The sequence below is a fragment of the Ailuropoda melanoleuca genome, chromosome 10 (genome assembly GCF_002007445.2).
Source record: "Ailuropoda melanoleuca isolate Jingjing chromosome 10, ASM200744v2, whole genome shotgun sequence".
In the NCBI taxonomy this organism is placed as follows: domain Eukaryota; kingdom Metazoa; phylum Chordata; class Mammalia; order Carnivora; family Ursidae; genus Ailuropoda; species Ailuropoda melanoleuca.
Genome location: NC_048227.1, coordinates 6137581 through 6156520, shown reverse-complemented (window position 1 = coordinate 6156520; position 18940 = coordinate 6137581). Strand labels below are relative to the sequence as shown.

The following is an 18940-nucleotide window of genomic DNA, read 5'->3' as shown; positions in this document are numbered from 1 at the left end:
CTCCCCCTGCTTTGTGTTCCCTCTCTCGCTGGCTGTCTCTATCTCTGTCAAATAAATAAATAAAATCTTTAAAAAAAAATAATAAAATAAAATACTTTATTTAGTGATCAATAACAAAATATTAATTTCCTAATGGATGGGTGAACAGTTGTTACAGTACAAAGAATAATGGGGAAACTTTACAGATGAGGGTACAATGGTACAGAGACAAAGGGGGCTACAAATAAAGTAAAATAAACAAAGCTGCCTGAGAGATCACAACTGGGGAGGGAAAGATCCAGCACCTGAGAAGCAGGGCAGAACGAGTGAGCACCAGAGACTATCCTCTCACACAGCACTTAGCACAAACATAACTTAGAATGCCTGGAGTTATTAATGGTTCTCTGTGTTTCCATTGCTAAATCACAAGCTCCGGGAGGCTCAGGTCTCATGCGTCTTGTTCACCAGTGTTCCCAGCACCAGGCACATAGTAGCTGTTCAATAAATATTTGTTAAGAGGAAAAGAAAGAAGGCAGATGATCTTGCAGGTAGATACAGCCCTCATAAAAATGAGGTTTAAGCTGCCAACATGGGACAAAATGTTGCCTTTACTACCAGACTTGCTCAAGAAGCGGATATAAACATCCCACCAAAGGAGGCTCTGAAATTCAGGATATCCTTTCTCCAAAAGACAGTAAGAAACTGTTCACGCCACCTGGATAAGAGACATGAGGAGTTGTACTCTCTGGAAACTCAAAATCAATGAAGGCCTTTCCCTGGTTCTGTTTGACAACAAATGGAAAGAAAATTGGTCAAAGCGCCTTTCTGCAGTCCATCACTCTTCAACCCCCACCTCAAAGCCCTTCAGTGACCAAACACGAATGCATCCTCCAATGAGGTCTCCCTCCAATTGTGGTCCTGAAAGGTCCTGCACCTTCCAGGACCTTCCATCCGCAAAAAAGGTGCATTTCAGCATGGCACTCTTACTGAGCCAGGGTTTCCTGGCGATGCTGAGTTTTCTGGTGCCGATTGAGGATGGACCTCTGGTTGAAGCTCCTCCCGCAGGCAGGACAGTGGTAGGGCTTCTCCCCAGTGTGGATCCTCTGGTGTCTGACCAGCCGCTCCCCTTTACTGAACCGCTTCCCACACACCTGGCACCCATACGGCTTCTCGCCTGTGTGGGCTCGCCGGTGCACAGCCAGGTTTGCGTTCCTGCTGAAGCTCTTGCCGCACTCACAGGTGTAGGGCTTTTCCCCCGTGTGAGTTCTCCGATGCACCTGCAGATGCTGCCTCCGGCTGAAGCTTTTCCAGCAGTCACCACACTTGTAGGGCTTCTCCCCTGTGTGACTCCTCTGGTGGACCTCAAGGTGGTGCCTCTGGCTGAAGGTTTTCCAGCACTCACTGCACACATAGGGTCTCTTTCCCAGGTGTGTTCTCTGGTGCTTCATGAGGTACTCTCTCAAGGTGAACCCCTTCCCACATTCGACGCACCCATAGGATTTCTCCTCTTCATGAGTTCGCTGGTGTCTGACAAGATTTGAGCTCCGACTGAAGCCTTTTCCACACTCGGGGCACTGAAAAGGCTTCCAGAAGGAGCTGTGGGTCTTGAGGTCATCCGGAAGGGGTATGATGCCATGCTGAGGAGGAGGTGGCCCTGGCATGTTTCCCACAGAACTACTGGGCTCCTGCTCACAGGTTCTTCCAAGCTCAGGGCTCTGAAGCGTGGCTTCCCCAAACCTCTCTGATGTCACCCGAGCAAGTGCCCCTTTGAGGTCTGCCTGCTGGGTTTTAGCCTCCTTTTCCTTGCTCCCAATGCCTACAGGACAAAGGAGATACAGGCTGATTCTGCAGCAACTATGAAAGTAAACTTATATGTTAGAATTTGGTTCCTAAGGGTGTCCTCCTAACAATTCCTTCTTTTTCCCTTTGACCGACAATCTCAATACAGTTTCCTTTTATTGACTCTAAAACCAGACTTTGCTCTATTTCTTTCCATCTGTTACTGACTAAATGTTTGTGTCCCCAACCGCCCAAATTCATAGGCTGAAGCCCTATGCCCCCGATGTGATCCTATCAGAAGTAATAAGGTACAGTCATGAGGGTGGAGCCCCCCTGTTGGGATTACTGTCCTTATAAGAAAAGGAAGAGAAACCAGACCATTTTGCACACAGAGGTCATGTGAGCATGATTCCTCATGACTGGATTATTGCCCTTGTGAAAAGGCAGAGACACAAGAGGGATCCCTCAATTGTCTGCCTTGTGAAGACAGTGAGGTGGCAGCTGGCTGCAAGCGAGGAAGAGGGCCCTCTCCAGACACTGAATCTATAGGAACCTTGATCTTGACCTTCCAGAACTCTGAGAAATAAATGTCTGTTGTTTATTTCGACACAGTCTATAATAGTCTATTGTAGCAACGTGAGCTAAAACAATCTCTGTACCTTTTTACAGAATAGTCTGCCAAAACGCCCACTCACTTAACTTTCTACTAACTCAGACTTTCATTTCCTTCTAAATCTAACTCCATGATTTCCTTGAAGAAACATGCCCTGCTTGCTTTCTTCAGCTAATATATGCTGAATTAGCACTTGGCTTATCCTGCACTTATTTACATACAATCTTGCTGAAAATGCAATTTTACATTCATCAAGGTGTTCTGCCTTCCCTAGAGATTATAAACCAATTCCAGGGATGGTGAACTACTTGGAGTTCTCCATATCCTCCCTACACTTGCTCACTAAGTGGTCCCTGCTCACGCTGTTCCCTCCGCCTAATCAGGTTTTATTAATCTGGGTCTCCTGGGAGCCTGGCACAGGCTTACTGGCTGCTGCATGAATGAACGAACCCACTCTGTCACTGACTGCTACCAGACTGAAATGCCCATAAATGCTACTGAAATGCCTCAACCCTTCTAGATGTCCTTTCTCTGATCCCTCTTTCACTCTCTCTAAATTAACAGAACAATTATTTACAGAACAGGAGGAAGGTGAAAAAAAGGGAAGGCTCTAGGGAGCAAAGTACCCAAGACAGAAAAAAAGAGAGACAAGGGGCGCCTGGCTGGCTCAGTCCGTGAAGCGTGAGACTCTTACTCTCAGGGTTCTAAGTTTGAGCCCCATGTTGGGCGAAAAGATTACTTAAAAAAATTTTTAAAAAGACAGAGAGACAACAAGCAGCACTTAGGGATGGAAAGGGTCCTTTCAGGTGAGGCTGTTAAAACACAAAAAGAAAAACATCACATGCCTCCCGACCTAAACAAAGATGGACACAGCTCTCACCGCCGATGGATTCTTTTGTAAACTTCCCAGGAAAGTAAAAGTGCACAAAACATAACTGTAGAGTTCAAAGAATTTTCATAATGAACACAACCATGTAAACAGCATCCAGCTAAAGAAACATATTACCAGCATCCAGAAAGCCCTCTCCCATGCCCTCCAGTGACTATATTCTGCCCCCCAGGCAAACATGCTATCCAGACTTTTGTCACCATAAAGTGCTTTTGCGTGGTCTTGAACTTTATGCAATGGATTCACACGTTGTTTCTGGCTGCTTCTGCTCATTATTATGCTTTTAAGATTCACCCACACTGTGAAACATAGCTATAATTACACTATGTTCTTTTTCGTTGGTATATGGTATTTCGCTGTAAGAATATATTGGAATCTATTTATTAACTTGGCTGATGTTCATTTGGGTAGTTTCCAGTTTTGAGGTGTTATGAATAGTAAAACTGAAACTAAATGCAAAGCACAAGCCTTACCTGGACCCTGAGGAGATGTAAATATGTGCTAGGTATTACGTATCATGGAATTCTGGTTTCTCAGGCCCAATCCTACACAGCTGTCAATGCAGGAGCCACAGGTACATGGGACTAAATCCCAGGACGATCTGAAGGTTGAGACAACCAGTGGATAGTACGCATGGGAAACGGACCTTGGCCCACCTAGACTCAGCATAAACACTCAAGGAAGTGCTTGGGTTGTCTGAAACAATGGGAAGAGGACAAGCACACAGCCAGACACTATAGAACAGTCAGAATCGCCAAGGGCATGTAAAAACCCTCTGGGAATAGGAAGGCAGAATCCTTTCAGCACATGGCAGCACCACTGGCAGACTTTCATCCCTGAGGGGGATCAAGGTTCTGGAATGCTAGCACCACCATCTCGGGCACACTGCACGAGCTCCTCCACTACACGGTTATGTCTGAGGGTTTCCACATCCTCTACCGTTACAGAGGTCTTACATTTCTTTGTAATATATGTTGGCAGTCTCTGACCACTCACATCACTGCCATGGTGTGACAACCCAGTCCTGGACCCAAGTCTCCTAAGCCCCTCCTCTAGTGCCCCTTACACTACTCCATAATGACCATTATTACATACACTTGGGCTCTTCATCTGAACTGCTAAGATCATAGAGGCAAGCACCTTTAAGACTTCAAAGTCACCGGCAGAATGTTGGCCACATAGTAAGTGCCAAATAAATATTTTTGGGTTAATAAATAAATGAATGTTGACTGACTCATAAAGAAATAATATTTGTACAGCTAATAAAAATATCTAACACTACTATATTCACCAAACAGTAATCCTTACAATGCCATGAGATTTCTATGAATGTTCCCATTTTGCAATTGAGAAACCAGAGGCCTGAAAAGGTCACCTTTCCAGAAAAGGTCACAATCAGTAAGTGATGGAGCCAAAATGGGCTCTCATGTGCTAAAGGCAGTATAGTGATTCACTCACCACTCAAGATGAAAAATGGCCAGATGGGGTGGAGTCAGTAGATGAGTAGTCAGTACATAATTTAGAAAGTTATGAAAGAAAAAAAAGCAGACAGAACAAAGGAGATGGCCATTCCTTTTGCTGCTCCTCCTCCAGCGAGCTCTTTTCATGTGCATCATGGTCTCACACTTTCAGCTCCAATCCCAGGTAAAACGTGGCCACCACCTGAGACAGGCCCAGCCCAGGGTCTGCTCGCTCCGTTACCTGGGCCCACATGGACCCCTCCGGTTTCTAACATCCTTCTGTCCATCCTCCTGCCATCCTCTGTACACACACCTCCCGCTCCGAAGGCTTCCCTGCCGTTAGTCCTGCCCCAACACAAAGCTGCTAAGGTGGGGCCAGCACCCAGGAGGGGGACTCAATAAATCCCTGCTGAGTGAACAAGATCAGAGGATCATCTTTTATGGCTCTTTTGTTCTCGAGCCTGGGTACTCTTCAGTCACAGACAGAGTAGGTGCTTCAGGAATCCTAATGACCAACTGGTCTCATTACAGCCAGAACAACTAACTACCTGGTGGTTTCTTGCCCCCTTGTCTGCTCCTCTCCTGACAGAAAAGCACATGGCCAGCTCCTTAAACGTGGGTCCACACTCTTTCCTTGGACCTGTTTACTCATCTTTTTTTGTTGGTAGTACCAGGTTCTGAAATCTGGGACAAGGGCAAGAACCCTGACCTGTAGCTTTCAAAATTCCTCAGTTTCTTACCTTTGGAATGGAAACAGTCTTACCTGGAGCTGAGACCCCACAGTCCCGGGGTTCCACATATTCCCCAAAGCAGTCTATCTGGGCTGGGGTCACATGCCTCCACTCTTCCTCGGGGAAGGCCAGGGCCATATCTTTAAATGGCCCCAACCCCTGAAACAACAGGAGACTGTTATGGATAGAGAAACAATTCCAAGGTAGGAAGAGTCTAAAAGCAGGAGAGAACACAGGTGACAACACTCTAGGGAAGAACAGAGCAAGAAGACAGAAGAGACAGGGTCGCTAGTGGTCTTGGGAGCAGAAGGGCCTTCCTCTCAACAGTTTAATGACAGGGAAGTAATGGACTCATCTGAGCCATTGTATTTCCGAGACTCTGCTGCAGCCACTGAGCTTATACCCTCACAACCACAGAACCCAATTCCCATTCAAGCCTTGGAGCTATTTATCCCCTCATCTAAAACTGATTTTAGACCCTAAGGCCTAAGGCTCAACTCAAGTTAACAACTGAAAATGATCAAGTGGAGAAAACAAAGCTGTCACATCCATCAGAGTAAGAAAGGTAGAATAATTCAACTTGTGAATGGCACCTTGTTATGCAGAGAAACCTTAGGGAAAGTGAGCCTCATTCAAGCAACTTCATGGTCCCCAGAAGGGCAGAGGTACAGCTCACCTGGGATCCAGCTGTAAGGAACCCAGCTGCCATCTCTTGGTCTCTGGTGTTCACTGGAGGCAGGCCTGGACCAACCTGAAGAACTGGCAGAGCTAAGCAAAGGAAAAAAGCATGAGAAAGATTAGCGCTGTCTTGCAGTTAGCTTGTTCAAAGGTGTCTAATGTCTGACACACAGAACCCTAGGAACCTTAAGGAGACTCCACACAGATGGGGTTTGGGTACAGCCTACCCTGTTCTCAACTGGAAAGACAATCCCTACCCAATATGCTCTGCCCCTTTAAGGCTAGCCATGCTCCCTGGTCACACTCTGGCAATAATTCCCCTTTGAGATTCAGTAACACGATGAAGTCACATATTACTTTTAGGGATATGGTTTGTCTGCCCACTTAAAAAAATATCCCTACATATCACCTGCATATTTCCAGGAGGTTTCTAGAAAGGGACGTGAGGAAAAAGAGAAGAAAAGAAATGGTAAGACAGCACAATCCCAGGTATCCCCTGCAGAAATCAGAGAGTCAAGATATAGAAAACAATTTCACTTGATCTGTTTCCTACTGAAGTCAAGGAAGTAACCATGAAAACTCAAAATTACAGCCCACAGGTCACTTAATTTATCAGTTGCTGGGCTTGTAAAGGACAGGGTCACAAAGCATGGTTTTCTGTGTCCTTACTTCTTTACTGTTTACATCTTACCCTGCTCCTGGAAGGCTTGTGTCCCAGCTCCAGGGTCCTGACTGAGTTGCTCCTCAGTGCCTTGGTCTAGGCCTTGAACTCCTTCCCCATGGGGCATCCCCCACTCGGGCTTGATCTCCACCGGCCCCAGGTGGACACCTGGTTCCCAAGGGCCTCTGCCAAGTGCTGTCTCCTGCTGCTCCCCCTGCACGTGGCATGGAACCTAAGGACAGTCCCCAACATCTATTAGAATGAGGCCTGGGTGAGGGATTTGAATTAAATCCTAAAATGAGAATCAAGAAAAGAACCATTCCAGCTGCAAGGGAGAGGAATAAAGAGCTGGCTAGGTTCTTCCCCAGGACGTCAGTGAGAAGGTGAAAAAGAGACTAACCTCTCTTTATTAGGCTCTGAACAGCAGTTACATGTCCATGCCATTTTGCAAGGGTCCCTTCGGCCGGACCGAATTCCACCATGAATAATACCACAGAGAGCCTAAATACTGTTTGGTTGAGAACTTTAGCCCAAACACTCCCTACTAGGAAAAAAAAAAATCCCCCAATTATAAATGCTAAAAGTAAAAAATACAAACCTTGATTCTGTAGTGAATTAGCTAGTGAGAAAAACCTGCTCTAAAAACAGCAAGGAAAATCAGGACAACTCACATTGAGACACATTCACAAAAACAGGCCCTTTTTGGTCTACTTTTAAGCTCCTAGGTTGGGAGTAAAAAAAAAATTCTTAGGATTATGGAGGAAGTCTGGGGTAACTACAGTAGGAAAAGGAAGGATGAAGTGAAGAAAGACGGTTACTTGCAAGCAGAACAGTAATCTTAAGTCCTGCTCTCTTCTTTCCCAGCCAACAATCAGGTGACTATACCAGTCACAGACACGTGGCCAAAGTCCCAAGGAAGCATCTGAGATGCAGCTGCCTGGTGTCACCAGAACACCACCACAGAACCGCTAATGTGAGCCACTTGAGTTGATATCCCACATGTGGAAAAAGCACTGTGCAGACTGTGTTTCTTAGTAAGAACATTCACCCAAGTGGAATTCTCTGCATTCCCACATGCATCTCTGCCCAAAGAGGAATAAGTCTATGAGGAACCTTAAAACTGGTCACAACTGCCTTCTTTAGGCCTGAGGCTCACAAGGAAATATGGCCAGGCCTCTGTCCTGATGACTAAAAAGGAAGCTAACTGCCCTTCTACAGGCTCTGCATCTTCCCTGAGAACAGCTTTTCTTGCTGAAAACTCCACTGCCCTCCAAATAGTACCTCAGGGAGTCTGGGAGCAGAGGAAGGAGACTGTACACCTCATCTATTCCCACTGCTTCCTCAAAACTTTCAATTCTTTAAATCTCCCCTTCCCACACCAATGAAACAAAACCCAGATACCCCCTTCTCACCCACCGCCTTGGCCTCCAATGTTCTCTCTGTGAAGTCCTCCACCATGGCCACAAGAGCCTTGCCACTCTCCAGGCCGTGCTCCCGAACCCAGGCATAGAACTCCCGCGGCAGAATGGTCAGGAACTGCTCCAGAACCAGCAGCTCCATGATCTGCTCCTTGGTGTGCAGCTCAGGCCTCAGCCACTGGCGACAGAGTTCCTGGAGTTCCCTGAGGGCTTCCTGGGGACCAGCTGCCTCCTGGTAGCGGAACTGCCGAAACCTCAGACGAAAAGTCTCCGGACTAGGGTCCTCCTTTCCCCTGCCCCATGGCAACTCTTTCTCCAGCTTTACCACAGGAACACCCATCTGCTGCTGAGGGTCTTCTGCCATCCCTGGACGCTCCTTAAGCATCTTCACACCCCTCCCAGAAGACTGAGGGTCTGTTGGGAAGACCAGACAAACAAAAATGGCAGCATAAATGAGACAAAGGAAAAGTCAGTGCGTTCCAGTTCTTTGTCTACATCAATGGATCTTCTGCTGAGAACATGACAATTACTTTCAAAAGACTGAACATATACCCTGAAAATCATGTCAATTCAATTCAATAAGTTTATGCTAACCACCTAGTATATGCAGAAAAATGTACAAGGTTTACTTTATACCCATAAACACTGCAGGATCTCATTAGGGAGATAATACTAAAATCAGAGAATATAAAATAGGTTATAATTAGATCAGTCACATGGGCCTACTCTTCCAAAGATGTAATACACTTTCAGTAAATATATATGCCAGACCTGCAGAAAATATAAATACAATACAGAACAAGAGAAACAAGGCACTTATCCTTTGATACTCATATACTACCGCAGCAGAGAGAAGAAATATATAAGCAAATAAATTAAAATTATAAATGGAGATAAGTTCTAGAAAGAAAATATGTAGGGTGCTCTGTTAATGCAGGATGAATGATTTTCTGAAAAGATGACATGTAGGCTGAGACCCAAAGATGAGAACAAGCCAGTCATTCAGATTTTTCCAGGCACAAGTACTAAGGCCTGAAATTACTCTGTGTATCTGAGAACAAGCCAAAGTGCAGTATGGCTTCTGCAGAATTAAATAAGGGACAAAGCTGCACAAGAAGAGGTGGTAGAGACAGGCAGAACCAGATTATCCAGGAATTGGGTCACACTAAAAATTATAGCTTAACCTTACTTTAACAGGGAGACATGTTTTATAAAGGTCATTTTGCCTTTGGCGTGTCAACAGACAATAGGTTAAAGGCGACAAGAAGGGAAGCAACACTTACAATGGTCCAAGCAGGAGAGACTTGGGATGGTGGCAAAGCAGACAGAGTCAAGACATATTTTGGAGGTAAAACCAATAGACTTGCCAGTGGCTTGGATGTGACCATGTGGCTCAGCCTAAAGAAAACAATCGAGTGACACATATATCATTACAATTGATCAAAAGATTTTTAACTTGTGGGGTGCCGAGGTGGCTCAGTCAATTAAGGGCAGACTCCTGATTTCCCTCAAGTCATGATCTCAGGGTCCTGGGATCCAGCCCTGTTTTGTGTTCCACGCTCAGTATACAGTCTGCTTCAGGATTCTCTCCTTCCCCCTCTGCTTCTCCGTCCCCTGCTCTCTCTTTCTCTCAAATTTAAAAAAAAAAAAAATTTTTTTTTAAATGTTTAAAAAGATTTTTAACTTGTGTAGGCTCTACCAGTTAAAAAGCCTGTAAACACACACTCATTTAAAACTTAATAACCATCCTGTATAGGGAGTATTACTCCCCTCTACTTTTCAAATGAAGAAACTGGAGATGTAAGAGGTTAGATGGCCAATGTCTGCCTCCCAAAAGATACCGCACAGACGAGCCACGCGGGGAGCCAAAATGAAAGAAAAGTTAATGTCGGTTCAAGTACTCATGAAAAAAGAAGGGGCTTACACTAGACTGGAGGATGAGTACTATTTAATTTCATGATGGGTTCAGGGTGGGGGTGCAGGGTATCCAGGCGGAGGAGACAGACCTGGGAGTCCAAAGTGGGGAAGGGGCTCGGTTTTCAGAGAAGCGGAAGATCACGCTTAATGCCACAAAGAATAATTAAACTGGCAGGAGGTACTTCCGAAGCTTCTACTTCATATTCCATTGGGTGTCTGTGTACTTAGATACCCTCCTTAAACCCATTTTACGTTTTCAGTCGATTCATTTTCTCCGCTGCACCAATTGAGATTTCTCTTTCAAGACTTCCAGCTACTGCATTTATTCACCCCCCTGTTGCATTTAGGGCACTACAGCGCAAATGTTTACCAACGCGTCTCCGACTGATTCCCCAAAGGCTAGAAAGGTCCTCATTCATCTTTCACCCCTGGCACTTCACGAAGAGAAGGCTTGAAGAGAAGCCATTCTCTACCTTGAGTGTCCCACGTCTTGCTCTAAAACTACTTTCAATTTTCTGACAGATCCGCCCTGGTGCCAGGTCTCGAGTTCGGGGACGGCCCCGGGCGCTGAGGTAACCCTGGCCGGGCGGGCCCAACCCAGCTCCCACCTGAGCCCCCGCGTCCCGCCCCTCCAAGGCCTCCGGGGAGACGCGCAGTCTGCTGCCTCAGCCCCGCCGCCACCGCAGCGCCCACAGCGGCCGCGAAGCCCGCCACTGCCGCCGTGGCCGCCTCAGCCCAGCCGCCCAGCGTCGTCCCAATCGGCCTCTCACCTGCGGCCCCTCAGCAGCGCCGGCCTACCCCGACCCCTCAGCGGACCGGAAGTGGGCCGCGGACGCTGTCAGACAGGTGCGTGTGGAAAGAGCCCCTTCCGCTTCCTCTCTAGGACTCCCGGAGGTCGGTGAGTCTCTATGGCTGCTGGTCCCCTGGGTCTGTCCCCGGAGACCGAGCGCCTCTTCCCAGGCTAATTCGTCCCCTAGAGGCTCACGGTCCTCGCGGTCGTCAGGACCTTTGGCGCCTCCGTGCCTTTGCATCTCCTTTCCCTCCGTGAGAAGGACTCTCCAGACATACTACCACACACGAAGCCTCTGTCATTGGGCCTTAGAGTCCAGTCGGTCAACACGTGATTATTCCGTGCATCTTGTACTTTGTGCGCGGCGCAGAGGCTGAGGGTGACGGAGGGAAACATCGAATCCTATAGGTTCACATAAGAGGGGCCTCCACCCGAGTAGTTGGGAGGAGGGAGTCAGGGAAGGCTTCCCGGAGGAGCCGGCACCTCAGCTCAGATTTGAAGAGTGCGTTTTTAAAAAGTGAGTTGAGGGTCCCCAGGGAGTGTGGAGGGATTGACGGCATTCCCACACCACCTGGGCCACTCGAGCAGACGGTTAAACTAGGTGTTTCAGTTGATAAGTTAAAGGCAATGGGAAGCCATGGAAAGGTATAAAGGCAGAAAGGGACACATTTTGGAAAGATGCTGCTGAGAACCCTTTGAGAAAGACTGAGCAAGACGGGAGGGAGGTGGACAAATGAGATGGCCGACTGTCGCATAAAAAGAGACTTATAACTGTGGAAGGAGCCGAGATGCCCTTCAACAGACGAATGGATAAAGAACATGTGGTCCATGTATACAATGGAATATTACTCAGCCATCAGAAAGAACGATTACCCAACATTTGTAGCAACATGGACGGGACTGGAGGAGATTATGCTAAGTGAAATAAGTCAAGGAGAGAAAGACAATTATCATATGGTTTCACTCATGTATGGAACATAAGAAATAGCAGGAAGATTGGTAGGAGAAGGAAGGGAAGAATGAAGGGGGGTAAACAGAAGGGGGAATGAACCACGACAGACTATGGACTCTGGGAAACAAGCTAAGGGTTAGAGGGGAGGAGGGTGGGGGTTGGGCTAGCCTGATGATGGGTATTAAGGAGGGCACTTATTGCATGAAGCACTGGGTGTTATACGCAAACAATGATCATGGAACACTACAGCAAAAACTAATGATGTACTGTATGGTGACTAACATAGCATAATAAAAATTAAAAAAAAAAAAAAAAGAGGCTTAAAAAGGAAGTCCAGGAGAGATGAGACAGACCTGGGGCAGTCGGTGAGACCAGAGATTGCAAGGAGTGATTTGATAGGAAACTTACTGGGGAAGTAAAATTGCCAAGGTTTGAGGACTGATTGGATCTGGAGGATGAGAAGAAGGTAGAATAATTTAGTAAATGACCAAGACCACATATATCTATAAGAATGAACATTTAAAAAGCACACAACTGGTTGGTCATCTGGAAAGAGATAATGTTGGGTCCATACCTTATACTGCGCCACCAGGACCAAGACCAGCTGGGCTCACAGGATCTCAAATTCTTTTATATTACAAATTACATGATCAATCCATCTTGGAAATAGTGTCAGATAGCCTCCATTCACTAACATGCACTGACATCTGAGAGGTATGAGACAATCTTGTCATCTAGGGCCAAATGAAACTGCATTATTGGCTCAATCTGTCTGGGAAAACTGAGCTATTCCTAGTGATATCAAAAACCTTCCTTCAGCTTGCCATGGAGAAGACAGGGAAGAGCACATTCTGGCAGAAGCAGGAGGAGACTGGATCAGATCAGAAGTTTCCAGGGCAGCTTTAGAGAGGAAAGGGGGCTCCTCTGAATTGGGAAGAAAAGAATCAAAGATGAGTGATGGTCTAGGTTGGGGCTCAGCAAACTTTTTCTATGAAAGACCACAAAGAAACTCTCCTAGGTTTTGCTGGACACATTTTCACATATTCTTCATTTTTGCAATCCTGTAAAAATGTCAAAGTCATGTTTAGCTCACAGCCAGTACTAGATTTGACACAAGGGCTGTAACTGGCTGATCCCTGAAGTAGATGGTTTTAAAATCATTCTACAGAGGTTTTTGAAGAGTTCATTCTTGGCCTCTTTTCCCAGTGATATTACCTGCTGAGAATGCATGGGACAATGATAGGCTTAAATAATGGAGTAAAAACTAAAATATCTATTGTGAGGTATAATGTAAGAAAAAATTGTAGGGGTGCCTGGGTGGCTCAGTCAGTTAAGTGTCTACCTTCAGCTCAGGTCATGATCTCAGGGTCCTGGGATGGAGCCCCGAGTCGGGCTCCCAACTCAGTGGGGAGCTTGTTTCTCCCTCTACCCTCCCCCCCCCCGTGCTCTCTCTCCTTCTCTCTCTCAAATAAAGAAATAAAATCTTCCGGAAAAAAGAAAAAATTGTAAGGTGAGTGAAAAGATCGTCAAGAAACAATGAACCACCCACGTGAGATTGAAAGAAAACAAGTGACAGAATCAATCCACACAATTTTTTGTGCAATAGGGGGCAAACCTGCTTAAAACAAACAGGTGGATTAACCTAACGTTGGGATTTGACATATGAGAGAATGCCAAGGCAGAAGGAATGAGGACTCTGGTGGGAGAAGTTTGTGTTGAGTGACCAGGAGTCCACTGAACGGAGAGGAGGAATGGAAACCAATAAGAACAAGGAGCAGCTGAGGAATCAGAGGTTGGGATGAGGCCATTAGCAGGTTCCAGAACTGTTACAGGCAAACTAAACATAAAATGCATATCCTGTTTGCTTTATGTAAACAGAATCAGGCTATATTCTATTCTGCACTTTGGTTTTATTCACTAACCAGCATATCTTTCCATATCTATACATATTCATCTACCCTACTCTTTTTAATCAGCTGCATAATGTTCCAGTGCATGGATTTGCCATGACTTATGAAGACTCCGGGTGGACTTTTAGGATGTTTCCAGCATTAGGATTTACCAGAAATCTAGAATGAACATAGTTATACATTCCTGCACTTTTTGCAAATAAATCGAAGCATGAATTTCCATATGTGGAATTGCTGGGTCTAAAAGTTATATGCGTTTGGAATTTTGTCGGCTACTGCCAAATTTTCCCGCAGAGTCTGCACTCATTTCCATCCCCACTGACAATGGGCGATTAACATTAATTTCCCCACAATCTCATCAATACTGGATGTTATCAAAGTTTTCTATCCACGCCAATCTGACGAGGGAAATAAATGATGCCCCAATTTTTATTTTCTTTTCTTAATTATAAGGGAAGTCAATCATTCCTAAACACATCAGTTACTTGTATTTCTTTTTCTGTGGACTGGCTATGTTTATCCTTCCTTCTGTTTCTGTTAGGTAATGTATCTTTCTTATTGATATGTTTTTTGGATATTAAGAAAATTAGCCCTTTTCCAAATATCTTGCAAATATTTTCCCATTTGTCTTTTTTTTAAGATTTATTTACTTATTTTAGAGAGAGAGAGAACGGGGTAGGGGCAGAAGGAGAGGGAGAGAGAGAATCCTCAAGCAGACTCCATGCTGACCACAGATCATGATGGAGGGCTCGATCCCAGGACCCTGAGATCATGACTTGAGCGGGAGGTAGATGCTTAACCAACTGAGCCACCAAGGCACCCTTCATTCATTTTTAAAAATCTCTGGGCCTTCCATATTCCCAATGGCTAGCAAGTTTTCCTCAGCACCATTTGTTGAAAGCTCTTTTTTCCTTGTACAAAATTGCCTCTATGTTTGGACTCCTATTCTGTAATCTATCTGGATCCTATGTCAGGACCTGCCAAATTGTTTAATAACCGCAGTTTTATACTTATCTTTTACATTTGGCAGAGCTTTTCTACGTCACTGGCCCTTCTTTCACATGATATAAAGAGAAGATTTTTGGGGAAAAAAATTAAGAACAGTAATTTGAAAACTGCAAAGGAAACCAGAAAAATTCCAACCTCATGCTCCTGGCCCCGAGAGATCAGAATATAACCAAAGGATTGCTAGGGAAATGGCAAAATCAAAAAGAAGACAGATTTTCAGGGATGCTGAGCAAATGAAGGTATTTTTTTCCTAGCAAGGAATAGGTCACTGAATGAGTTGAGAGCATTGTGAGGGCCTGAGAGAAAAGAAGGGGAAAAGGGAGGGAGGAAGGGAGAAAGAGACAGAGGGGCAGAGGGAGAGAGGAAGAAAATTATCTGATAAAAGACATCACCTCTCTGGTTCTTTAATAAGAAAAATGGGTAGAATTATACCTGACCTATCTTTAGCAAGACAAAATAAAATGGCAAATGTGAGAGTTGTTTTAGCATTAACTATAGAAGTGAAGGTTACAGGGGGTGCCTGGGTGGTTCAGTCGGTTGAGCAACTGACTCTTGATTTCAGCTCAGGTTCAGGGAGGAGTCTGCTTAAGATACTCTCTGCCCCTCATGCACCCCCCTCACTCTCTCTCTCTCAAATAAATAAATCGAAGAAGAAGAAGAAGAAGGAGGAGGAGGAGAAATAATGAATGTTATAGAAGTTCAAAGTGTTGATATGGACAGTTTGATATATTTATTTATTTAACCTTTAAAATTTAATATGAATTTTTGAATAGGTAAAACATTTACATGATCTGAGAGTCAAAATCATATAAAAAGTTACCCACAGAGAATTATTGCTCCTACCTTTGCCCACTCCTCCCAGCCCATTCCCTAATCTACCCCCATCTTCAAACATTTATTAGCTTATTGTATGGGCTTCAAGCATTTACTTGCAAATACTAATATTTGTATATTTTCCCCCATCTTCTCCCCATTTCTTACATAAAAGGAACTACACCAGATACCTTGTATTTTTTTAAAGATTTTACTTTTTTTATTTGAGACAGAGAGAGCAGGAGCGCACAGAGGCAGAGGGAGAGGGAGAAGCAGGTGCCCCGCTGAGCAGGGAGCCCAACGTGGGACTTGAGCTCCAGGACCCCAGGATCATGACCTGAGCTGAAGGCAGAGTGTAACCGACTGAGCCACCCAAGGCCCCCAGATACCTTGTTTTTTATCATGTAATATGTCCTAGAAAATTTGCCATGTCAGTACACAGACATCTTTCTCACTTTTTTTTTCTTTTTTTTTTTTTTTTTAAGATTTTATTTATTTATTTGACAGAGAGATAGCCAGTGAGAGAGGGAACACAAGCAGGGAGAGTGGGAGAGGAATAAGCAGGCTCATAGCAGAGGAGCCTGATGTGGGGCTCGATCCCACAACGCCGGGATCACGCCCCGAGCCGAAGGCAGACGCTTAACCGCTGTGCCACCCAGGCGCCCCTCACTTTTTTTTTCTTAAGCTAGTGTGGATGTAACATAATTTAACATGTCCCCTATTAATGGACGTTTGAGTTGCTCATTTGATGTGACAAATGCAGCACTTCGTATACCTGTACCTATATCAGTTTTAAACGTGTGTACAGGTATATCTGTTAGATAAATCATTAAATTGAGAATGTTAAAGCAGGAATGCTTCTGTAGTTTTGCACACATTGCAAGATTCCCCTCGGCAGGGGTTATGTCATTTTGCACTTCTGTCTGCAACATGTGACAGTGCCCGCCACCCCACACCTTAGCCAACACAACGTTGCATCAAAATTTTGATTTTGGGGCGCCTGGGTGGCTCAGTCATTTAAGCATCTGCCTTCTGCTCAGTTCATGGTCCCAGGATCCTGACACAGAGCCCCGCCTCCGGCTCCCTGCTCAGCGGGGAATCTGCTTCTCCCTTGGGGGGAGGGGCGCTGCTCGTGTGCATGCACGGTCTCTCTCTCTCTCTCTCTCTCTCTCTCTCAAAAATAAATAAATAAAATCTTTAAAAAAAGAGAAACTTAAAACTCTAAAAAAATTGCTTTTGCAGATTTCACGGGGAGAAATGGCATCGTGGTAGAGTTTTCTGTTTTTTGAGTATTTTGCACTTCTTTTCTTCTAATTTAACATATTAATAATAGCTATCTTAAAGTTTGTGTCCCCTAACCCCAATGCTTGAATGGTCATGGCATCTGCTTCTATGGGTTATTTTTTTTTTTTGTCTGAGTCGCATTTTTGCATGTCTGGTAATTTTCTATGGGATGTCGGTATTTGTGCATAAAGGAAGTAAAAAGGCTCCAGGTCTTTCATGATAGGGATAGTGCTTCCTTCCAGAGTAACTGTGTGTTTCAATAAACAAACAAACAAATGGGACTCCTGGGTAGCTCAGTAGGTTAAGCATCTGCTTTCAGCAGGTCCCGATCCTATAGTCCTGGGATCAAGTCCCACAATGGGCTCCTTGCTCAGCAGGGAGCCTGCTGCTCCCCCTGCTTGTGCGCCTGCTCTCTCTCTCTCTATCTCTCTCTCTCTCACAAATAAATAAAATCTTTAAAAACAAACAGACAAAGCACTGTCCCATAATGGAAGGAGTTGATCATTTTGTATCAATTGTCCCAAGTAAATGTTACTCCCTTTCAACAGAAAGTTAATCTACTTCAGGAAAATTTTCTTGCATTGTCATTAAATATCTGTCTGTCCCTTTATTTCAGTCCCTTCCTCCAGTTTTACCCATCTTGAATCTCCTTTTCCTGTCTTTTATTGCTTCCGCTTTCCCACTCATCCTTTCGCTTCTTTATTTCATTTCCTTCACTTTTACTGTCCTTATCCTTTGTGTCTCTTACTGTTCCAGCATTTGCTCTCTCTGGTGCTTCTTGTAAGTTAGTCTCCAATACCCGACTTTTTCCGGTTCTTTCTTGAATTCTGTCCATTCTCATGTCATATTCCTGTTATCTGGTCTTCACCTTCTGTTCTTCTCTGAGTTCCTATGATTCTGATTTGTGGGATTTTTTGTCCTCCTAGCTGCCATTGTTTCACTAATTTTTAAAATTTATCTTGGAATGTTGGGTTATAGTTTTCCTCTAGTTTGTGGCAACACTTTTCTGGTGAGTTTTCTTCATATCCAGACTTTACAACTTCTCTATCCGTTTTTGTTGGTTTCTTCTTCAATAATAATACCTTTGATTGATATTGCTGTTTTACTCTTTTACTCAAATGAGTTTGGTTTTCCTGAACCAGCTCTTTGCACGAGGATCCTGTGGAAGGGAGCCAGGGCAGGAGAGCGTTCCCTGCTTCTCAGCGTGAGGACTCTCCCTTTGCTACATGAAGGGATGCTTTCTGTCAGATATGCGTTCCCTGTGTAGCCAGGATTCCTGGATTCTTACATCCTAACTTGATTCGGAGGGTTCATACTACCATTCACCTTCTTTCCCCAAGTGATACTGTCACCCACCCTCCAAGGTTGTCTCTCTTTACAAAGTGGTACTTCCTTCAATCTTTCCTTTTATAGACTCCCATGCACTTTCCGTGCCTTCTCTGCCTCCCCGACATATGTGGCCCCCCCCTGCACCCCCACCCCCCTTTCTTCCCTATCCTGTTCATAGCCATTCCCTCTCAGGGTGTATCCTTCTCTGATATCTGAAGGTTAATATTTGCTAATGATTTTTTTAATTTGCCACAACTAGGGCCTCTATGTGCTCTGGAGCACCCCACTTTGCCCACCATGCCAGTCTCCCAGTTGTGGCTTCCCATCCTGGTTCTGCTGGTTTAGTGTTTGGGGCTGTAGTTATATATTCTAGAGTTCGTAAGTTTTCTCTATTCCTAGTTTCATTGATAATTATAGTTCCTGCATGGGGTTTTTTCTTGTTGTTTTTTAGGAGGAAAAGTGAGAAGACGAACTCAGCTGTCATCACATCCCTATAAGAAACTCTCAAGATACCTTTTGGAGAGAAATGTAATAAGAAACTAAAAACAATCTAAAAACACCGAGTGACTGTGTTTAAGTGTGTATGTCTGAGCTTCTCTGCTTGGGTGTGAGCATCTGGAGAACAGGAAATAACCCCCATGGTGCACTGCACAAGGTCACCTTTAACAAACACTGGCTAAGAGTCCCAACAAAGCCCACCCGACCCTCACCATCACATGCCTCCATCAC

At 44.9% G+C, this 18940-nt stretch overlaps 2 protein-coding genes across 5 annotated transcripts; one reads left to right on the top strand and one right to left on the bottom strand.

Annotated features, from left to right (window-relative positions):
* Positions 1 to 79: 79 nt before the first annotated feature.
* ZSCAN25 (zinc finger and SCAN domain containing 25) lies at positions 80 to 11039 on the bottom strand. Of its 4 annotated transcripts, XM_002924188.4 has the most exons (7): positions 10896 to 11039; positions 9492 to 9606; positions 8207 to 8622; positions 6821 to 7022; positions 6128 to 6219; positions 5484 to 5610; positions 80 to 1795 (listed from the first exon to the last, which is right to left on the bottom strand). In XM_002924188.4, exons 3-7 carry the CDS (start codon positions 8591 to 8593, stop codon positions 963 to 965), a joined length of 1641 nt encoding a protein of 546 aa, XP_002924234.1. In that variant the 5' UTR covers positions 8594 to 8622; positions 9492 to 9606; positions 10896 to 11039; the 3' UTR covers positions 80 to 962. The 4 variants fall into 4 exon arrangements, with proteins under 4 accessions (XP_002924234.1, XP_011229300.1, XP_011229299.1 ...); XM_011230998.3 differs by lacking the exon at positions 6821 to 7022 and having other exon boundaries at positions 8203 to 8622; XM_011230997.3 differs by lacking the exon at positions 9492 to 9606 and having other exon boundaries at positions 10896 to 10983.
* Positions 9493 to 18754, top strand: LOC117804073 (wiskott-Aldrich syndrome protein homolog). The gene is made up of 3 exons (XM_034669528.1): positions 9493 to 9556; positions 10648 to 10971; positions 18663 to 18754. Exons 1-3 carry the CDS (start codon positions 9493 to 9495, stop codon positions 18752 to 18754), a joined length of 480 nt encoding a protein of 159 aa, XP_034525419.1.
* Positions 18755 to 18940: the final 186 nt, after the last annotated feature.